The sequence below is a fragment of the Parasteatoda tepidariorum genome, chromosome 3, assembly GCF_043381705.1.
Source record: "Parasteatoda tepidariorum isolate YZ-2023 chromosome 3, CAS_Ptep_4.0, whole genome shotgun sequence".
In the NCBI taxonomy this organism is placed as follows: domain Eukaryota; kingdom Metazoa; phylum Arthropoda; class Arachnida; order Araneae; family Theridiidae; genus Parasteatoda; species Parasteatoda tepidariorum.
Genome location: NC_092206.1, coordinates 76,323,947 through 76,346,908, shown reverse-complemented (window position 1 = coordinate 76,346,908; position 22,962 = coordinate 76,323,947). Strand labels below are relative to the sequence as shown.

At 33.7% G+C, this 22,962-nt stretch overlaps 2 protein-coding genes across 2 annotated transcripts in view; one reads left to right on the top strand and one right to left on the bottom strand.

Moving 5' to 3' along the window:
• Positions 1–256: 256 nt before the first annotated feature.
• On the bottom strand, positions 257–5,418 carry LOC107439605 (streptococcal hemagglutinin-like). Its single transcript, XM_043048639.2, has one exon. The coding sequence runs from the start codon at positions 5,394–5,396 to the stop codon at positions 366–368; it is 5,031 nt and encodes a 1,676-aa protein (XP_042904573.1). The 5' UTR covers positions 5,397–5,418; the 3' UTR covers positions 257–365.
• A 4,139-nt stretch (positions 5,419–9,557) lies between these two features.
• LOC107439606 (uncharacterized) overlaps positions 9,558–22,962 on the top strand; it is a 39,300-nt gene continuing 25,895 nt past the window's right edge. The window contains exon 1 of the mRNA XM_071178859.1: positions 9,558–9,635. The gene's annotated coding sequence lies outside the window, so the exon portion shown is untranslated. The remainder of the gene's footprint in view (positions 9,636–22,962) is intronic.

Genomic DNA, 22,962 nt, shown 5'->3' with positions numbered 1-22,962 from the left:
GAAGTGCATACCATTTTTATTTTCAACTCTCCCTACTTTGCATGATTCCGAACAAATTACGAAAAATAAGCATATTCACGAAAATACAGCACTAACTTATTTAATTTTACTGTTCAGATATATTCGAAAGCAACATGAATTTTTAGTAGCAAAATGTCTGGCATCTAAATAAAATCAACAAACTTTAATTACTAACTAAAAAAAGGAAAAGAAAAATATGGTTAGTTCCTTTATTAAAAGAGAAAAGAAAAATCCATCAATTTATAAGTGGTTTATTCAAATCTTAGACCAAGGCAAAAAGTAAGTATAAAGTAAATAAGCACAGCAGTAAAAAGCATTAAAATCTTAGTCGAGCATGTTGGCACCTAAGATTGAGAAAGATATCTCGCTAGCTCTACATTCACTGGAGGTCCATTCGATACGTTCACATTTGTAATGGTTGATTTTTGAAGAAGTTGTAAAAGTGCGGACGTGTATTCGAGCAAAGATTCAGTCAAAACTTGCGAGGAACTCAATTCCGGTCTCTCACTCTGTATCAAAGATGAAATATAGTCAACGTCTTGAAGAGCATCCCTTATGTCCAGAGCTGTAGATCCAGAGGATTTTATGACAGAAGCTAAGTTTTGTTCAATGTTATTTACTCTTGAAGTTGCGCTCGCAGATCCGAGTCCTTGAGAGGACACAATTGGTGAAAGAGTAGAGGATAATTCCTGCGAGCTCACAGAGGGTCCTTGTTGGTTTGTTGAAGATATTGAAGTATAAGGTGATTGAGCAGAATATGCACTTGGGGTTGAAACTGAACTTTGCACAGTGGAAGAGCTAGATCTTAAACTAGATGCACTTGAGGATAAAGCTCTTTGGAAAACAGAAGCAAGTGATTGAGCGTTTGATGAAGACAATACACCATTTTGGTTCAAAACTTGGGCGATTGTACTAGATATAGCATTGGCATAATCATATGAGCTTGCACCTACTCCAATTTGCTGAACGGAATGCGAAAGACTATTTGCAAATCCTTGTGAATCAGATATTCCAAGAGATTGAGCAGTTGATAAACCCAAATCATATCCTACTTCAGCAACTTCAGATAACGACGATGCCGACGAAAATGCGTTGGAAAAAGCGCTTGAAGATGCTAAAGCTGATGATGAAGTTTGAGCAAATTCGGATGCACTTTCTGAAGAAAAGCTGCTGCTTGAAGCAGCTTCTGAAAATTGACTAGCTGATTGACTCAAAGCTTGACTTCCAGATTGACTTCTGCTATAGCTTCCGGATTGACTTCCAGACTGACCAATCGCTAACTGGGAAGATGCAGAGCCACTTTGTGATTGAGATGCTTGCTGGCCCCGAGATTGAGAAGCCTGTTGGCCTTGCGATTGAGATAATTGTTGACCTTTGGATTGGGAAGCTTGTTGTCCTTGAGATCGAGTAGCTTGTTGTCCCTGGGATTGGGAAGCTTGTTGGCCTTGAGATTGGGATGCGTGTTGGCCTTGGGATTGGGAAGCTTGTTGGCCTTGAGATTGGGATGCTTGTTGGCCTTGGGATTGGGAAGCTTGTTGGCCTTGGGATGCAGATGGTTGTTGCCTTTGAGCTTGAGATCCTTGTTGGCTTTGTGCTTGAGATGCTTGTCGACTTTGTGACTGAGATTCTCGTTGACTTTGAGCCTGAGATGCTGCTCTACTAAAAGCAGATGCAGCTTCTTGACTCTGCGCAAAAGCTGATGATTGTGCTGCAGAAGAACTAGACGCTGAGGAATAAGCAGATTGCGCAGATGCTGATAAAGCGCTAGCAAATGATGAAGCCAGTGACGAAGCATTAGAAGTATTTAAAATGCCGTTTCCTCCTAGTATCTGAGCTACTGTACTTGATACTGCATTTGCATATTCATATGAACTTGCTCCAACTCCAACTTGCTGCACCGCTTGTGAAAGACTATTGGCGAAGCCTTGCGTATCACTTATTCCAAGAGATCGAGCAGTTGATAAGCCCAGTTCATAACCAACTTGTGCTACTTGAGATGTTGAAGATGCAGAGGAAAAGGCATTAGAAAACGAGCTCGATGAAGCCAGCACAGACGATGATGACTGTGTAAATGTGGACGCACTTTCAGAAGAAAAGCTGCTGCTAGAAGCAGCTTCTGAAGATTGACTAGCTGATTGACTCGCAGCTTGTCTGATGCCATAGCTTCCGGATTGACTTCCTGACTGACCGATCGCTGACTGGGAAGATGCAGAACCACTTTGTGATTGAGAAGCTTGCTGGCCCCGAGATTGAGAAGCCTGCTGACCTTGAGATTGAGATGCTTGTTGGCCTTGCGATTGAGATGATTGTTGACCTAGGGATTGGGAAGTTTGCTGTCCTTGAGAACGAGTAGCTTGTTGTCCCTGAGATTGGGAAGCTTGTTGGACTTGAGATTGGGATGCTTGTTGGCCTTGGGATTGGGAAGCTTGTTGGCCTTGAGATGCAGATGCTTGTTGACTTTGAGCTTGAGATACTTGTTGGCTTTGTGCTTGAGATGCTTGTTGACTTTGTGACTGAGATTCTCGCTGACTTTGAGCTTGAGATGCTGCTCTGCTAAAAGCGGATGCAGCTTCTTGACTCTGAGCAAAAGCTGATGATTGTGCTGCGGAAGAACTAGACGCTGATGAATAAGCAGATTGCGCAGATGCTGATAAAGCGCTAGCAAATGATGAAGCCAGTGACGAAGCATTAGAAGTATTTAAAATGCCGTTTCCTCCTAGTATCTGAGCTACTGTACTTGATAGTGCATTTGCATATTCATATGAACTTGCTCCAACTCCAACTTGCTGCACCGCTTGTGAAAGGCTATTGGCGAAGCCTTGCGTATCACTTAGTCCAAGAGATTGAGCTGTTGATAAGCCCAGTTCATAACCAACTTGTGCTATTTGAGACGTTGAAGAAGCAGAGGAAAAGGCATTAGAAAACGAGCTCGATGAAGCCAACACAGAGGAAGATGACTGTGTAAATGCGGACGCACTTTCAGAAGAAAAGCTGCTGCTGGAAGCAGCTGCTGAAGATTGACTAGCTGATTGACTCGCAGCTTGACTGATGCCATAGCTTCCGGATTGACTTCCTGACTGACCGATCGCTGACTGGGAAGATGCAGAACCACTTTGAGATTGAGAGGCTTGCTGGCCCCGAGATTGAGCAGCCTGTTGACCTTGAGATTGAGATGCTTGTTGGCCTTGCGATTGAGATGATTGTTGACCTTGGGATTGGGAAGCTTGTTGGCCTTGGGATGCAGATGCTTGTTGACTTTGAGCTTGAGATCCTTGTTGGCTTTGTGCTTGAGATGCTTGTTGACTTTGTGACTGAGATTCTCGCTGACTTTGAGCTTGAGATGCTGCTCTGCTAAAAGCGGATGCAGCTTCTTGACTCTGAGCAAAAGCTGATGATTGTGCTGCGGAAGAACTAGACGCTGATGAATAAGCAGATTGCGCAGATGCTGATAAAGCGCTAGCAAATGATGAAGCCAGTGACGAAGCATTAGAAGTATTTAAAATGCCGTTTCCTCCTAGTATCTGAGCTACTGTACTTGATAGTGCATTTGCATATTCATATGAACTTGCTCCAACTCCAACTTGCTGCACCGCTTGTGAAAGGCTATTGGCGAAGCCTTGCGTATCACTTAGTCCAAGAGATTGAGCTGTTGATAAGCCCAGTTCATAACCAACTTGTGCTATTTGAGACGTTGAAGAAGCAGAGGAAAAGGCATTAGAAAACGAGCTCGATGAAGCCAACACAGAGGAAGATGACTGTGTAAATGCGGACGCACTTTCAGAAGAAAAGCTGCTGCTGGAAGCAGCTGCTGAAGATTGACTAGCTGATTGACTCGCAGCTTGACTGATGCCATAGCTTCCGGATTGACTTCCTGACTGACCGATCGCTGACTGGGAAGATGCAGAACCACTTTGAGATTGAGAGGCTTGCTGGCCCCGAGATTGAGCAGCCTGTTGACCTTGAGATTGAGATGCTTGTTGGCCTTGCGATTGAGATGATTGTTGACCTTGGGATTGGGAAGCTTGTTGGCCTTGGGATGCAGATGCTTGTTGACTTTGAGCTTGAGATCCTTGTTGGCTTTGTGCTTGAGATGCTTGTTGACTTTGTGACTGAGATTCTCGCTGACTTTGAGCTTGAGATGCTGCTCTGCTAAAAGCGGATGCAGCTTCTTGACTCTGAGCAAAAGCTGATGATTGTGCTGCGGAAGAACTAGACGCTGATGAATAAGCAGATTGCGCAGATGCTGATAAAGCGCTAGCAAATGATGAAGCCAGTGACGAAGCATTAGAAGTATTTAAAATGCCGTTTCCTCCTAGTATCTGAGCTACTGTACTTGATAGTGCATTTGCATATTCATATGAACTTGCTCCAACTCCAACTTGCTGCACCGCTTGTGAAAGGCTATTGGCGAAGCCTTGCGTATCACTTAGTCCAAGAGATTGAGCTGTTGATAAGCCCAGTTCATAACCAACTTGTGCTATTTGAGACGTTGAAGAAGCAGAGGAAAAGGCATTAGAAAACGAGCTCGATGAAGCCAACGCAGAAGATGATGACTGTGTAAATGCGGACGCACTTTCAGAAGAAAAGCTGCTGCTGGAAGTAGCTGCTGAAGATTGACTCGCAGCTTGACTGAGGCCATAGCTTCCGGATTGACTTCCTGACTGACCGATCGCTGACTGGGAAGATGCAGAACCACTTTGTGATTGAGAGGCTGTCTGGTCCCGAGATTGAGAAGCCTGTTGACCTTGAGATGCTTGTTGGCCTTGCGATTGAGATGATTGTTGACCTTGGGATTGGGAAGCTTGTTGGCCTTGGGACTGAGAAGCTTGTAGGATTTGAGTCTGACTAGCTCCAGATGACGCTGTATTTTGTGCCGCTAGTTGACTCTGTGAAAGAGAAGTTCCAATATCAACTCCAGAGATTCTTTGAAGAAGTGTTTGAAAATTATCCACGAATTCTGGACTTTGTAATCCTGTAGTTTGAGTGAAACATTGTGAAAGTATATTCGTCAGAGAAAACAGCTGTTTGCTTATGCCTATTCCATTTGAATCACTCGCTAACAAGCCAGCTAATGATGAAGCTAACGCAATATTTGCAGCTCGTGACCTAGTTTCAATTGATTGTTCATTCGAATTTGATACAGTGGAAAGTATGGCTTCCGTAATTGTTTCTATTTCTGACTGCTCTTGTGCGGGAAAGTCTGGAGAAGCTCCGATGCTGCTCGTAAGGCACTGAAGAAACTCCCTTGCTATTTGCGGATTGCTAAATACTATCTGCGAAGCGTCATTTGCAGATGTCAAAGGAGCCCCTGTGATAAGGGAAGCCAGCCCTCCCAAAAGGGTTATTGAGAAGGCAATGGAAGGAAACCACACCATTGCTAGATCGGAAAGAGTATGTATTGCGAATTTCCAGCTTTCTGATATATCTTATATAGCAATAGTTTATTGACGTAGACTACCATGTGATGTTCATCACCTGTCATGTTTAGAAACATTAAATATGACGAAATATCCATTGGTAATCTTCACCCTTTGTTTTCATCAATTTAACAACTTTAATTTGGACGCGGTCTTGTTTAAACAGCTTTTTGTCTCGACGAGAGAATTTCGATATTTTCTTAGGAATAATTGAAGGTAATTTGTGTATTTTTTGAGGTCATATGTTTTTTTAAAATAAAAACCTATGTAATACTTGATCGTTTAACTATAGTATTTATAGTTTGCACAATTTAACACTGTTAAATTTAATTTTATTAAACTTCATATTTCTAAATGCATGTAATAAAGATAGATGCATGCATTTTGACTTGTTTTCTGAGATGTGGAAAAAAGCGTTATAGTTATTATTTGTGTGATAAAGTTAACGTTAAATTATTATATAATATTTATTTCTTAACTTAAAATTATTGATTCATTTTTGGATTTTAAATTATTCAAACTATTCATCATTTTTCTAAGTTTTTTAATTAGACTTCTTAAAAATAGTGCAATAGCTGAAGTTTGGTACACTGTGGGTTTAAATGTTTAGCCACGAGCGAGAAATATAGTTTCTGTAATTAAAATTTTCCCGAATTCTTAATTAACATTTTTGTTTTGTTTTTAATAACAGAAAAAATATTAGAATTATATCTTTCATAAACTTTCAGAATAAACAGCTGTAGTTTTGTGTGCTAAATAGTTCTGGAGAAAAACATTTTATACATTTTAATTTAAAAACATTTTATACATTTTAATTTAAAAACATTTTTTTAAAAACAATTATTAATCCTAAGAAAAAATAATGAACAGTTACAATTTTATCAGAGACAATAATTGGATATAAATTTTTAATTCTTAGGCAGTTTTTATTAATTTCTTTTAAATTTGTATTTTAGTCTGAAGAACTACTTATGATGCTATATAAAAATTTGTGTACAGAAAATATTCAACAATAATTAAAACGATTAGTTAAAAATACCTGATTTGTGAACAAATAACAAAATTTATAAAAAAATGTTTGATTTGTGACCAAATAACTATTTATAAATATTTTGCTTGTAACCAAATAATAAATACATAAAATCATCTTGTTTTTATGTTTTATGTCATAAAATCATTTTGTTTTTATGTTAGTGGCTTTTGTAGGCGGTGTCTAAAACATAGAATACTGTTTTTTTAAAAACTGTAATCCAAAATATTGTGCTTTCAATTTTAAAACATAAGATTTATGGTGAGATTTAGTCTTTTCTCAAAATATAAATTTTTCATATATTAAAATTTTAGGATACTAGGATTTCAAACGCTAGAATTTATTTTATTTGCTTTTCTATCATAAAAAACAGTTGAATCAATTGAGGCATTTCGAAAATTGACACCTAATGCTGCAAAGTTCTATTTGTGCTAACTGTAATTTTAAATATTGTACCTGTAGTTTGTGGTGCATAAAGACATTTTTGTTGTTGTTGTTTGCAGAATATAAAATACCTATAGGAAATATCTGCTTTAATATTTTCAGTAAAAAAAATGCTCAAATTAAATTAATTCTTTTTAAATTTGTTAAAACTTGCTACCTAGTAGAATACAGCAATTATGCCGAACTCCTAAGCAGCAGTAGAAATGAGTTCTCCAACGAGTTTCTAGTAATAGTAACAATTTTTACTGCAGTAACAATTCCTGCAATTTTTTAACGTGCACTTAATCCAGAAACGATCTTTTATAAATAATGTTTTCTGAAAAGCATGTCCAAGATTTTTTAAGAAGTGTATGCATGTTTAAGAAATGTGTTTTTAAAAAAGTTAAACTTCGACGAATAAAAGAAAACCTGTCTTAAAATTTATAAGCGTAAGAAGTCAACATTTTAAATAATGCAAAATCATTGGCTGCTTACGAATCATTATTATTCTTTTTTGGTTGAAAACCACCTTACTTAAAGATCTGACAGAATAAATTATTTCTCTATACTTACAGCTAACCAGAACATGTTCTTAAAAATCTAGAAATTTAATTCAAGATGTAACAAGTTTTCCATATAAATTTTTGAATTATCAACTCTGAGGAATTAGTTATGAAGTTTCTCCAATTATGAGTTATCTATGCTCTTCAATTAGCAATTCTGAAGATTTAATTGAAAAAATTGTCTCAAAGAATGAGATACTATTTTGAAGAATACATTATTATTATATATTTTTAGCCTGATAGAGCATGTTCTTAAAGCCAGGAAATTTAGGTATTTTCAAAAAATATTTTAACATGTCTTTTTTTTTATATCTAAGCTCTTGAATGATCAATTTTGAGGAATTAGTTGACAATTTTTTCCAAAAATGAATTACGATTTTAAAGAGCACGTTAGTGTTGTAGATCAACAGCCGGATGGAACATGTTCTTAAAACCAGAAAATTTGTCTATCCTCAAAATATATTGAAATGTTTTTATTCTAAGCTCTACAATTATGAATTCTGAGGAATAAGTTGAAAAATATTACGAAGGATGAATTAAGAATTTGTAAAATAAATTAATGTTCTGAACTTACAGCCGAATGGAACGTATTCTTTAAAATCCATTGGCGGTTCAGAAAATGGGCAAAACTGGGAGAATGTTTCTCCCTCATACACTATTTACCAATCTAATTCCATGGAAAAACAGGTTTTGTTATGCTGAGAAGACTGCACGTTAAAATACGACTTTTTACAATTACGACCGTCAGTGGGTTTAACTCGGGAATTCGGATCTTTTCAAAATATATCCTAATATGCCTAAGCTCTCTTATAAATTTAGAGACATTGAAAAATCTGAGAAAAAGGATCAAGAATTTAACTCTATCTGATGCCAAATATGTGACTCAATAAACTGCCTAACTACAAGTTTCACTGGATTTGATATTTATTTATTTCTGATTATTTGCTTGGCATATTTGTTGATGAAACAAATTTATGATGTTTACAATAAATGTTTGATAAATGAAAAATCTTTTAACCAATTATTCAAACATTCCATATCTTGAAACCATTTTCGTTATGTGAAGGAAACAAAGCTATACTATTGGCTGTTTTCAAATGACGTGTGCCACAAGAATGAAGTTTACATTAAATAAAAGACATTTCGACATTAGATTTTTATGTATATTTGAAATTAACTTAGTCGGATTTCATGTGGACTATGTATATTTTATTATGTATATTTAATGTATATTTCAAATCTAGTAATCACTTTGGAACATTAAAAGCATAGATATGAAATTTTTCGAAATCGTTTTCATTTGTATTTACACATTATTACTAAAATCGTTTTAGTCAGTATTTGCACAAAATTATGAAAAACAACTATTATTCCTTATGTTTGTGATGCTTTAGACCAGTCTTAAAACATCCACAGTACAACTTTTGGATGTTTAGTGCGTAGTAGGGTTTTCAGTTTGATATCATAAGACTTTCATTGGCCGTAAAAGCATAAGTGAGTCTTAGATTCGTAGTCGAACTTTAGTTCAAATGGAAAAGTGTGCATCGGTGACCGATTTGAGACGTCTAGATATAATGAAAGGTCATAAAATTAAAATTATTCTGTACGTTTTAAGAACGATGAGTAACTTATCACAAACCAACTTAATTTTTATTTACATAGATTAATATGAATGTCTTTTGTATGATCTGTTGCATAATTTGAAATTTAACACTCAGGAAATGTAAGAACAGTAATATACGCCGAATACTTGTTTATTATTAAAAGAATATCTAGGTAATAAAACTGTTATCACTGTAATATCCGGAATGTAGTTGCAATAATAAAGATGGTATCGATACAAGCTGATCGAAATTAAAATGTATTAAAATATAACACATTGTTTTATGGTTTATAAACAGAAGAGATTTACTGAGGATTTGAACGAACTGTTTTGAATTTAATGGACATACATAAAGTTTTACTATGCTTTCGAAATTCCTCATTATAAATTTTTAATGATCATTAAAAGAGAAAGCATTAAAAATTTCAAAATTTTCAAATCGTAAAAGTTTCTAGAAATTATGCATTCATTGCATATGAGTGTTGCAAAACTATTCTTGTCTTTCATCAGGCTTGTTTTGCTACTTTTCATATTGTGTCTGACTGCAAAGTTTAAATAAAAAGAATTCTACGATTTTAGTTAAGTATATATTTCCTTTATTATATTTTCTGAGAGTTAATGAAATAAATATATGAAATATGAAAACTAATAGCATAGTTTAGGAGCTTTATTATTTAAATGTAAAATTTTCTTATGCTTGCAATAGTTAAATTTAAGAACAGAAGAAATAAGTTAAGTTGCAGTAATGAGTTCAATGAAAATTTTATTTTATAAATCAGCATTAATAGCTATTAAAGTAAAGTAAATTATAAAAATAAATTGTTAAATGTTTCACGAAATAATATATTTACCTTAATATAGGAAAATCAAATCTATTTTATAATATTTTAAAGATTATTAAGGGATTTAAACTTTATGATATGAGTAGCATCACATGTTCAAGCACCTTTTGAACATAAAAAATTATTCTATTTTCTTTGTTATATATAATTTATTCTATGTTTAATTTATTAATGACTCAGAGATTTTTTTAAACCATTGCCGCGCAACAAATTTTAATAAAAAGTTATAGACAGGAAGCACACGAGCTACTGCGATCTCAGATTTTAAATTCTAAAAAATGAAATCTTGGGTTCTATGCTGTATAAAAATAGCGGTCATTAAAAAAAAGTTAGATGTTTAGAAGCAATTTGTGATACTTGCGCCTTTAAAGAGTGTGTGTATAAATTTAATTTGTGGAAACTTAACAAAAACTAATGAAATAGAAATGAAATTATCGCAATTGAGGCATGCAAATATTATGGCAAATTCTGAATACCACATTTTATTTGAAACTACATGTAAAGTCAATCTTTCTTTTATTCAGTTGGACAGATTATGATAAATCTCACTGTATGAAGCCGTACAGAAATAAACATCTAATAATCTATGTATTTATGTTTCTCTTATGCGGTACCATAAACTCGGGTATTTTTCGATTTATGGCAACATAGTTATTATTCATTTTGTTAGATTGCCTGAAATAAAAATTTAAATAGTGTTGAATACGTTAAGTATTTATTTAGAATAATTTTTTACTTTTGAAAAATAAAAACTTAGTTTGCCTTAGTTTGCCAAAAATAATTATAAAAATATTAGCATCGTTACCAACTAATTTCCAGGAATACAATTAATAGATTTTGGTAATTGGTACAAATTGAAATAAAAAAAAGCTTTGTATTGAAAAGCTAAATTAATGAAGAAAAGGTACTTATTCGAATATATAAATTGTAAAAAAATTGCCATATTGTTATGGGAGCCAATGTTGTTTAATTTTCGTAATAGGTACAAATTAAAATAAAAAAAAAACAATTTTGTACTAAAAAACTAATAACTGGTGAAAAAGTACGTATTTATTTAAAAAAAAAACATCAAAAAAGTGTCTCATTATTATTGACGCCGAGCCACGATGCTGCAGTGGTTAATGCACTGAAATGTCACAGTGAGGAACTGGGTTTGATTCCCACTGACGTCTTGAAGTTCACCCAGCTTGAGATCGATGGGTATCAGCTTGTCGCCTGTAAAGTAAAGACGGCCTGTTCGCAATGCTGACCACATTACCACAATCATGCCATTGGTCACAAAATAAGGGATCCTTAACCATGACACGCTGTTGCGAAACTGGCGGTAGCGGGAATGCTTTACTTATTACTGACGTCTATGATGCTTAATTAATTCTAGCAATATGCATTACTGCATTTACGTTAATTGTTGTGTTTTAATAAGTACTAAATATACTAATATTAGTACTATGATGTCTCTGTGGAAATAGGTTTTTATGACTTACTTAATTAAACAATTCGAGCAATTCAACAATTCGATTTACAATTTTGAGCAATTCAACAATTCGATTTCGAGCAATAGTATTATGCCAAATTGATACTGAATACAAGTAATTTTTATTTTGATGGGAAGAATTCCTGAAGACAACGTTTTACTTAATCTGATAATTTAAGGACACCGGTAAGGGCAACAATTAGTTATATAAAAAATTGGAATTGTTTTAGCGGTATATAATTATATATTTGTCGTTAAATTTCTTTCTGTTTTTGTGGATGATTTCGTAATGTTGATTAATACCGATTTAATGATTATTTACTTCTTCCACGGGTATTCAGCTAGTTCATGAAATTTTTAAAAACAATTTATGGCCAATTTAAGCAGGAAGCTAATTAATGTGAGCTTACGATGAATTTTTAGAGCTTGCTCTAAAAAGGGACTCAATGGCATTATTGTGTCATAAACATAGAATAAGTTATTAAACATAGTATAAGTGATTTAATGACACCGACCAATTTTTTAATTCCAAAAAGATGTTTGAATAAATGACGTTATTACTATACAGTTGATAATTAGGATATTCACTGATTATGTACCCGTTTATTAATTTTGACAACCTGTTTGTTTCATAATCCGTTAATTTATTTTAATATCCTGTTTGCTTCATAATTGTTATTTGATTTTGATTTCTGTGTATAATATTCGCGGGTAAAATATAGTTATGTATAAAATATTAATTTAATTATCATTATATTTACTTACAATATTTGGTGGTAAAAAATAGTAATGTTTAAATTATGATTTAATTATTATTATCTTAATAATAATGATTTAATGAATATATTTATTAGAGGGATTTTTTTATTATTTTTTATTAATTGTTGCAAAGCATATATGAAAGCATTTCATCACTTTAGCTAAGTATCTCGCTTATTAAAAACCTAATTATATCAACGGGCAATAGTAATTTGCATTTTGTTCGGATCAAATTTGATTTAAATGATTGTTTCGAACATCAGTACTTCAAATTTTTGAATACCCTTTTAGAGAGCAGTGGTGGCTCAGAGAAAGAGCATTCGCTATCCAATGAGGTGAAGAGGGTGCGAATCCCAGCGATGGCTGGTCGATACGAATTCCGCACCCGGCTCGCACAGACAACAGTGCTGACGTAATATATCCTCAGTGGTAGACGGATCCCGGGGTTGAGTCCTAACTGTTGGAGATTTTCGTGGTTTTTCTCTCCATGTAACGGAGATGAGGGGTTAGTTCCATCGAAAAGTCCTCACGAATGCAAATTTCTCCCAATACTTGATCCAGGAGTTATCTTGTCTTCTGGACTAGGTTAGTTACAAGGCTACGGAGTTGAAATTAGTAGTGTAAACACAAAATTAGGTCAGCTGTTCAACGACGGTTTTAAATATATAAAAAAGAATTTTTTTTGGATTATTCATGGATAAAATAAATTGAGACAAATATATTCTTGATTAAAAACTTATTATGATTAAAATATTTTTCAAGTATAAAGGGAAGTTTGTTATGCAAATCATTTAAATGGAAGTTCGTATTACTCCAATCGTACATCGTTAAAAATTCTGTGTAACATAAGTGCTTAAATTAAAATTTACATTACACTAAAAGTAAACATTTAGTTTAGAGTAATTATTGTCCCATATATATTGTTTGAGTTTAAGTGCAATCATATCTTTACCTTATTAGTGTAACTTCGATATAGAGTCTAGCGATACATCTTCTACATAAAAATAAGCTTTTTTAAAAATTTTTTTATTGCTGATAAACTATTCGAATAATTTCGCTCAAACGTTGCATTTTGTCATTAAAAATTAGAAAGTTTGAAATGGTGTAAACATTTGCATACATTAAAATTCAAATTTTTTGTCTATTTCTTATTCTTTAAATTAAATAACAAGAAATAATAAGTAATTATTAAAAATTAATTTTTACCTGATTTCGTGATTATCTGAATCGTGGCAAATTATCTTACGATATTTTGCCACGATTATTAGTGAATTTTTTGAGAGTGAGCAAAAATAAAAGCTTTCTGAGATATGGTGTTCGGCCAAACTGCTCTCCTGACTAAACTGTTTTCCAGATTGCGGCTACCCTCAGTATTTTGATAGTCAAAAATTCAAATCCGTTAAAAAAAAGATATGCTTATTCACAGACAGTTCGTTTTTGCGTCTGATATCGTAACTTGAAATATCGTCTGCGCTTATTTATGAGCATATTTGAGAAAGGCTCTTTGAGCCCTTATGATTGGCATTCAGTTCGTGAAATTTCAGTCATTAGAACAAAAGTTATTCAGGGTGATATATTTTTATGCGCACTGTATATATACTATTATACTGTATATATACAACATATATACTATTTTTTAATGTATAATATTCAATAATGTAAAATTTTCATATATGTGTTGTAACGTATCACGCTATATAAATAAAAATTCTGTTTTTATTAAAAAAACAGATTTTACTCACAAACAACACAAACAGTAACAAATATGAAGTACTAGTAACGGGATAGTTATAATCTTGCAAAACAAACTAGAAAAACCCGCAACTGGTTATAAGAAAACACTAATTCCAAAACGAATCTATAAAAAACCAACAACTCTGTTGTTCTAAAAATGTCTCATTTTGACTTAAAAATTGGGTATACTATAGCCTATGTCACAGATCGTGTTATTCCTACCAAATTTAACTAGTAAACAGCATTTTCTGCGAACCTGATTTCTAGCAAAAAGTAAAAGCATCAAACGAAGTGTCTTGTTATAAGTCGCTACTCGTCAGGTTGGAATTGTATTAGTGTAGTTCCTTTGGAAATAATTTATATTGTTATTTTACCGAAGTTTATGAATTTAGTAAGCATATTTAAAACTCAGTTTATTAATTAAACTAAAAGGTAAATGTTATTCCTAGTAAGTAGAAGTAGCTGTGCTTTTTTCATATTATACCCAATTATCGCTTGCTTTTATTTTTTCATTTATCTCTTTATGTGTTTATTTTATTTTATCCATGCTTTTGCTAGCCCATTATTTATTTAATATTTTTACTTTTATTCATGCTTTTGCTAGCCAATTATTTTTTAATAGTTTTAGACTTTATAGTATGCACCAAGCAATTTCGTATCAACGGAATGAATAAATCATTTCCTGGATATAGTGGCGTTTTCAAAACGCAAACTTTGTTAGTTTTCCATTTTAATGTCAAACACGTTTTTTATCACGTGACTGAAACCCTATAATCATTCAACTATCACTCCATCTGAAAAATTTCCATAATATTGTGGTTGAAATCGTCTGCTGTCTTCCGCAGACGATACGCTAGATATAATTCCAATTATTACAGATTCTCCTTCAGCATTCTTATTTTATTTCAGAAAAAGAAAATGGCAGCATTAACAACATGACATCTGCTTAAAATGCCTGTCATTGAATAAGATGTCCGTCAGCAGAATGTTGAATCAGGACGACGACCTTGTTTCGCAAGCTAAGGAGCAGGAAGCGAAAAAGTCAAGATGAGCTGTGGGTCAAAATTCCGTTCCCTCTCACCCACCACTCCCTTAATAAATGTCTTTTTGTTTATTATTTTTTCTACGTCAATGAAAAAAACTTATCTAATCATAGCTAGCTCTTTTAGGGTTACTAGAAAAGTCTGGAGATAAATATCAAGCAGTTTCAGTTTTCTTAATGTGACTATAATTACGTTAGAGTTTTTTTTTCACAATATTGATATAAATATTTCATGTAGATATAATAAAAATTATAGAACTATATCTAGAATAGCTTAACGGGCTTATAACATAACATAACATAACATAACATAACATAACATAACATAACATAACATAACATCGAACTTGTGTTTGAAAAACTACATTATTTTCGCCGTTTACTATAACTACAACTACTTTATTACATTACTACTACAACGACTTTTTTTTAAATGTAGTGACTACAATCAAAATGTAGTAGCTACTTATCTACTTTAAAGAGACGAATTTCGCAGGACAACTTACTTTACACCACGTTCAAAATGGTTTTGAAAAAAAAATGGCTAACATTAAAAAGGAGGAATTATTAAGAAATAGTTATTCATGTTTACATGAGCCAGTTTGTATTCTAAAACATTGTTATTTTAAATTTTCTCATTAAACTGTGGGGAATTAATTATCGACTATGTCAGCCTTCATCTATCAAAAGGTACCTCTTAACAGAATCAAGTTAAAGTGTCTTATATACTAGTGAATCGGTATTCAATATTTATAGTGGAAGTTACGCCACATTACTCCCCTTCCAGAATTTTATCTCGGATAGAATTAAATGAACGGATACCACTAGTTGATTCATGCTGTTTATTTATTTATAACATTTTTGCTCATAATATTTTTCTTCTTCTTTTTTTTGTTTATAGCACTTCGCTAATTTTTTTTCTATTTTGTTCATTACCGGGAGACTTTATTTACTTCACCAGATCCTTTTTTTGTTTTTCTTGGAGCAGTTTATATTAAGCAAATCAACTGTTTAATGTGAACCATCCATCATGTTAGCTAGTTCATATCCCGTCCGCGGGTCACCAATGTCGATGTGTATTTGTTGAAATCGAGTATCAGGTAAACTGAATGTTCCTAGAGGAGCTTTGGTGTGTCTTTGAATTTTAGAACGCTGGCAAGGCTCACAGCATTTCACCCTTTGAAGTGTTGCTTTATCACCTTAATACAAGAGAGACTTATTCAGAAGGTTAGCAAATATTTTATTCACCATAGCTGTTCCATTTTTCATCCAGACTGTTGCCATCCAACATATAAGAAATAATTTATAATCATCTTGCTTAATCGATTCATCATCGATTAAGAATAATACTACAGAATATCACGTCCGGGTCACCAATGTGGGGAATTAATTATCGACTATGTCAACCTTCATCTATCAAAAGGTACCTCTTGACAGAACCAAATTAGCATGTCTTATATACTAGTGAATCAGTATTCAATATTTATAATGGTAGTTACGCTACGAAACCTTCAATTTTTTATGCGTTTCTCGACAACGACTATTTTGTTTGAGAATTGCTAGAAAATTGTTATCAAATATTAGCAATTTTGTTAAGTGCTTTTTTATTTCCCCTAAGAAATTTAGAGCATTAAAAATATATTTCCTTCCTTTAAAATAACATCAGTGTTTCATGGATGTACATTTGCATGTGAAAGTGTGGCCAAAGTGATAAATTATCTATTATTCGAAATGGCTAGCTTAAATATTAGTTATAACGTGTCTCGAAAGATGCAATTCATGTTAACTCATAGTCACTGAAGCATTTTAAATTACGTCCATTGACAAACCCACGAAGATGTGTATCCATTAAATTCTAAATATTAGTTATGTTAGAATTCTATTTCTTTACTAAACTAACGTAAAAAAGTTGTCAGGAATCTCTACAACTGTTTTATTTTGTATCGCACTATACCCACTGCTCTACCTTTTTAAAAACACTACAATAAAAACACTTCACTACAATAGAAAGTAACGACTGCAGTAGTTTCACGAAAATTTAGTGTTGTTCAGTACTGATTAATTAATAGCAATAAAAACACTTCACTACAATAAAAAGTAGTGACTACAGTAGTTTCACGAAAACTTGTTGTTTTCAATCCCAGCTGGGATAGCGGAGCTGAACCAGATCCATGAGGTCGTGAGTCTTCAAAAAATCGAGAAAAAGGAGAGGTCTCTCAAGAATCTCTTTCATGGTGAAATCCAGGCAATCAAGTAAATGGTGAGGACTAGCCCTGCTGGAGTTGCACTTTTTATAAGTTGGAAAAAGTTTAATTTGTCCACTGAAAGTGAGGCTCTTAGTATGCTTACTGACAATTCTACAGGTGGCGGTTTGGTCGGCACGTGTACCGTGAAGGTCAAGGGCTCCTCCAGGACGCTTGCGGGGATACCAATTGTGATCCGGTGGAACAAGCCAAGCTTTATTANGCGGGGATACCAATTGTGATCCGGTGGAACAAGCCAAGCTTTATTAACGTTAGATTTGCGTATAGAAAATAATTCAGAGTAAAAGTGAGGGCCGTGTTTGGAGAGGCTGGGAGGGAAGTACCTTCTTTTGCCAACTGATCAGCACGTTCGTTGCCAAAAAGACCCACGTGTGTCACGAAAACTTAGTGTTATTCAGTACTAAAATAACAATACCAATAAATAACAATAACAATAAAAACACTTCACTATAATAAAAAGTAGCGACAACAGTAGTTTCACGAAAATGCAGTGTTGTTCAGTACTGATTAATTAATGTTTATTTTTTTCACTCAGTACGAAGAACTGGTATTCAGCTAGTATAATATAATATAATCAAATAGAGTAAACTATAATAAAATAGAATTAAATAAACTAGACAAAAATAGACAAGAATGAACTGATAAAAAATGAACTAGAATAGAATGAAACAAAATCTAATGGAAAAACAATTGAAAGAAACAGAATATAATAAAATAAAATGAAAGGAAGACTTTTTGCCACCAATCAAAAAATTAATTCCTTTTAATAAGATAAATATTTTTCAGTACATTTTCAAGAATAATCTCGCAAGTGCGAAAATATAATGCTTAGCACTTTTTATGTTAGTAAACTAGTTGATGGAATCGTTTTAAAATAGAAACTGAATAATTACACAGAGGAACAAATTGTTTGCTGCATTTATACAAACACTCGATCTTGACTAATTCGGATGAGGTAACTTTAAACATGATATCAGTTTTGCTCCTGAAGCTACTGATTGTTTTTTAAAATTACACTTTTAGTCTATTTTTTGTCGAAATGTGCAAGTTTAAAAACGTTATATAACAGGGGGTTGCATAAATGTTGCGACGTACTTCTAGGGAAGTTAGGATACAACATCAGGATTAAAATTGCATCGGAACTCATCCCCCAAAATGTAGTCATGCGCAGCTAGGGACGTTTCCTTATTATTACTAGTTTAGAAGACAAACGAAGAAACAGTTCAAAATAAGGAAGCGCTCCTAACGGCGGCATGGTTCCTGAATGACTTTTTATGCAGTTTTTATTTTGATGTTTAACTCTCCTAGAACTTTGCTACAACATTTATGCGACCCTCTGCTATACATAAGATTTTTAAACTTGTGCATTTCGACAAAAAATTCAAAAATAGGCTAAAAATATCATTAAAAATCATTAGCTTGGAGAAAGAAACCAATTGCAGATTTAAAATCTGCGATAGGAATGTATCTAAGATCTGTGCAAAACTGTTACGCAACAGAAAAAAAAAATTGTTCCCCAGTGATATCTTTTCGGCGCTGACAAATAATCACTCTTGAAATGAGTAAGTTTTGCTCTCAAAAGATGGGACAGCGAAGTTTTTTTTAAAATAGATTTTGGGGGAATAAACCTAAGATTCTCTTTATGGCATTTCGGTACGTTTGTTGGTTGGTGTTGTGCTCATGGATAATTTGTATGTGACCATGGGTGGTTCACACAGGTTTGGCTGTCTGGAGACAGTTGTCGGCATGAAGGTCTTCGTAGAAAGAGCTGCTGAGCAGCAGTAATTTGTATCGGGCTTAGTTCAGAGTCGGGATAGTTTCTGCAGTTTGAGTACGTTTTATTTCCATACTTCTGCATTTAATTGCATTCTGCATTAACTTCCATACTTTTGCATTTGAATTTCCTCTATTTAAGTGTCAAGTTCTCAGTTTTATAAAAGTATTTTATTTTATTTCATCACCGTAGTTGAACAACCCATCCAATTTTAGGTTTACGACTACTAATGTTCAATTCCGTAGCCTTGTAATTTTGAACCCAATTCAGATGATAAGGGAACTCCTGGATCAAGTATTGAGAGAAATTTGCTTTCGTGGAGGACTTTTTAATGGAACCAACCCGCATTTGCGTTACATTGAGAGGAAAACCACTAAATCCTCCCACGGTTAGCCTAACGGCAAAGGGACTGTAACCCATGATCCGTCTACCACGGAGGATATTCTTAGGCCAGCACTGCTCCCGGTGCGAGCCGGGAGCGGAATTCGTATCGGTCATCCATCGCTGGGATTTGAACCTGGTTCACCTCATTGTTAAGCGAACGCTCTATTCCCTGCTCTATCCTGAACGCTCTATCCCACCACGGCTCTATTATAGTATTCAGGAGTGTTCCGCTTGTGTTTAGTTTGCAAATTGAACATGAGCATAGCTTTTGTTGAAGCCTTGACATTGCATCGATCGCATTTCGCTAAAGACAAGAAATGTAGCTAATCTTTAAAAAATCTTTCAGACATTTCTCACATTCCAAGAGAAGAAGTGCTTCATCGTTAGTATATTTTACACGCGACTAACATTAAAACTATCCTTAAAATATTGTCCTGCAGTGGACTGATCGTTAAGACACGGTTCCCAGCAGATCACCGAAGTCAAGCATCACTGGCTGCGGTCAGTGTGCGGGTGGGTGACCACTTGGATCAGTTTGCGTAAGGACCGAGGGTGTGAGGTATTGGTCCTCATTAAATTGTTCTACAGTAAAGTGCTCAACTTCGCGTGCAGGTCGTCGAGCTACCGAAGCGGACGTGTCATCTCCTCTGCAAGAGGATCAAAATTGTGATGGCATGTCTTCGGATCATCCTCAGGGATGTTTCCCAGACCGTCGCTAATAGCCCATTGTGCAGCTCTAGTGCGACGTAAATGAACTACAACAACCTTAAAATTTTATGTGTCACTAATACAGCAGAGAAGGTTGTTGGTTAGTTTCCCGAAATCATCGAAGAATCACAATGCTCAAATGAATCAAAATCAAATTCATTAAATAAATTAAACACAGATTATTATTGTATTAACGTGGCAATGAGATTAGTTCATCCAAAAAGATGGATCGACAAGGATGTTTATGAACGCTTGAAATAAATAAAACAAAATGCGTCGCTTGGAATAAATAAAGCAAATAATGATATAACTTATTATTCAAGTTTCATTTCTAAAACCAATAAACAAAACTTGACTTTGAAGAACAGATTATTTTGAACAAAGCTACGTCAAAAAGCCACACCTTTTTATTAATTGTCCAGTCAGTGCAAGTTGCAAAAAAAAATTTACGTTAAAGGCAAAGTATAACCATTAAGATCATCGGAGATGCATCTAAATGACTGGAGGGAATCATCGATAATCTAGAATCAGGTCAGAATCATTTAAAGTTCAGTAGGTGATTTCTGATGACCAACTGAATTTAACGACGATAATTGAATAAATTAAATGAATAGAATGGCGTTTTTTGTTGCCTGAATGAAGTAAATATTCAGGGATTTTACGTTTCCGAGTATAATTACGAATATAGAATGGGGCACTTGAGTGGTGACGAAACGGAATATGGAAGCGATAAGCGATATTGTGAGCAGTTACAAAATTATGAGCGTCTTTGGTTGCAAATGATGTCAGTCAATATAAGGTGGACGTAGAATCAATGTAAATATGATTTTATTTTAACTCAGTTGTATAACTATTATTATATCTTGGAACATAAGTAAGAATACAATAAATGAAAATAATGCTTCATTATGATGGTGTTTCGTAAAACAAGTAAGTCCTTAAAATGAGGTATACATGGGTGGGAATGAAGTGGAATATAAAAGTTGTTACAACTAAAATAAACAGAATTATGAGCGATAATGTGAGCGGTTACAAAACTATAAGATGTTACAAAATTATGAGAGGCTTTGGATGCAAATGATGTCAGTCAATGTAAGGTGGACGTCGAATCAATGTGAACATGATTTTAACTAAATTGTATAACTATTATTATATTTTAGAACATAAGTAAGAATACAATAAATGAAAATAATGTTTCATTATGATGGTGTTTCGAAAAACAATTAAGAATTAAGTCTTTAACATGAGGTATACATGGGTAAGAACGAAAGTCATTTATAGCCTGTAATTTTTTAACACATTATAGCCTGTTGGAAAAGATGTCAATTTTTACTTTTTTTTTTCATTGAACTTTCAGGGGAAAAAAAACTCTCTATGATTCTAACTTGACATATAACTGAAACGGTTCAAGTTCATAGTTGAAATTCTGGACCCTAGTTTTAATAATGTGTTCTGCGAAAAAAAAAAAAAAAATTACAGTTGCTTAACGCAACGCTGAAATTTCACACAAAATGTGCTTGACTGATCATTTATGAACGGTTAAGTGAGTGTCTCGTTTAAAAAAATTTGGAAATGTATTTTTTAAATGTCACGAGGGCTGTCGATAAATTTAGTAATCCTTTTTGGAAATTTTATAGCAATTGATCGAAACGTATCCGTGTTCGTTTCTTGAAAGCTTTATGCAAATTAAAAGTTTTAGGTAAGTGCTACACGATCTCATTAAAATATTGTTCTACAGGGTTTGAACTATATTTTTAGGGAATAATTTTGACTAATAAGTTTAAAACTAAAATATTTTATTGAAACATATTACAAACACATACTATAATTTACTTTGCTTACTATCGCAAAAAAGTTATTTGAAAACGGAAAAATTATTTTCTAAGAGAATTTTGTTCTAACACATAGAAGCGTTCAAGAATAGCACAAGACTGCTCCCATTTTTTTACAAGACATAAGAGGTCACTTTGCTCATCAATCCAATGAGCTTTTCAGTTTGGTCCTTCTTGGAAACAAGGGTTTGCGCTAAACCTCATAATAAGACTTCGGCATCCAGGTTAAATAAAAAGCAAAAGTTTTACATTTTTTTACCATTGAATATACATAAAAATTCTGTCAAACCATGCTTTTGTGTTTGGCATCTGTCGAAAACAAATAGAATAGCCTGATGATCGGTACGAATGCTTGCAGAAAAAATGTTTGCCGGCCACCGGCTAGGATCGAAACAGAAACTTTTGGATCTGGTAACTGGATGAAATGAGTAAGGAAACAGCTGCAGACTTAACGCGACTGTTCACTTTCATCAAGCAGGTTTGGTAAAGTAAAACTACAGAAAATTGTTGAGCACACTGTAAAAAATTCCAGATCAAATTACGGTAAAAAGTACCAGTACTCAAGGTGCCGGTATATTTAACCGCAAAATCCATTTTTTACTGAAATAGGTTACGGAACAAATATCTGATATACCGAAATTTTTAGAGTAATAATTACCGTAAAATCACTGAATCACTCTAATTAGATAAATATTACTTTAAAAATGACAGTATAATATTTTACGGTAAAAATGGATTTTGCGAATGATGCACGCGAAGTGCCGGTATTTTATACCGTAATTCAATCCGGAATTTTTTTACAGTGTGCACGAAATTTAGATGATGTTTAGAGGAATTCGATTGGGCGAAAGAAGTATAATATCAAAATGTTTTGTTTGTTATTGTCTTGATATTAGAATTTTGTTACTTGAAATTGTGAAAAATCCCTACCTGGCATATAAAATCTGTATCAATGGTCACAGGTTTTATCAGTCTACCGAAAAATATGTATTTTATCAGATTGAGATGTAATTTTTCGGTAAATTTTTCTCTGCAGTATTAAGGAACGAAATTTTTTCCAGGAATGTAACAGAAATATTTTATCGCATATTT

Excerpts from the sequence above, each read along its gene's own strand:
- LOC107439605 (XM_043048639.2), bottom strand. The coding sequence starts at position 5,396 with ATGGTGTGGTTTCCTTCCATTGCCTTCTCAATAACCCTTTTGGGAGGG.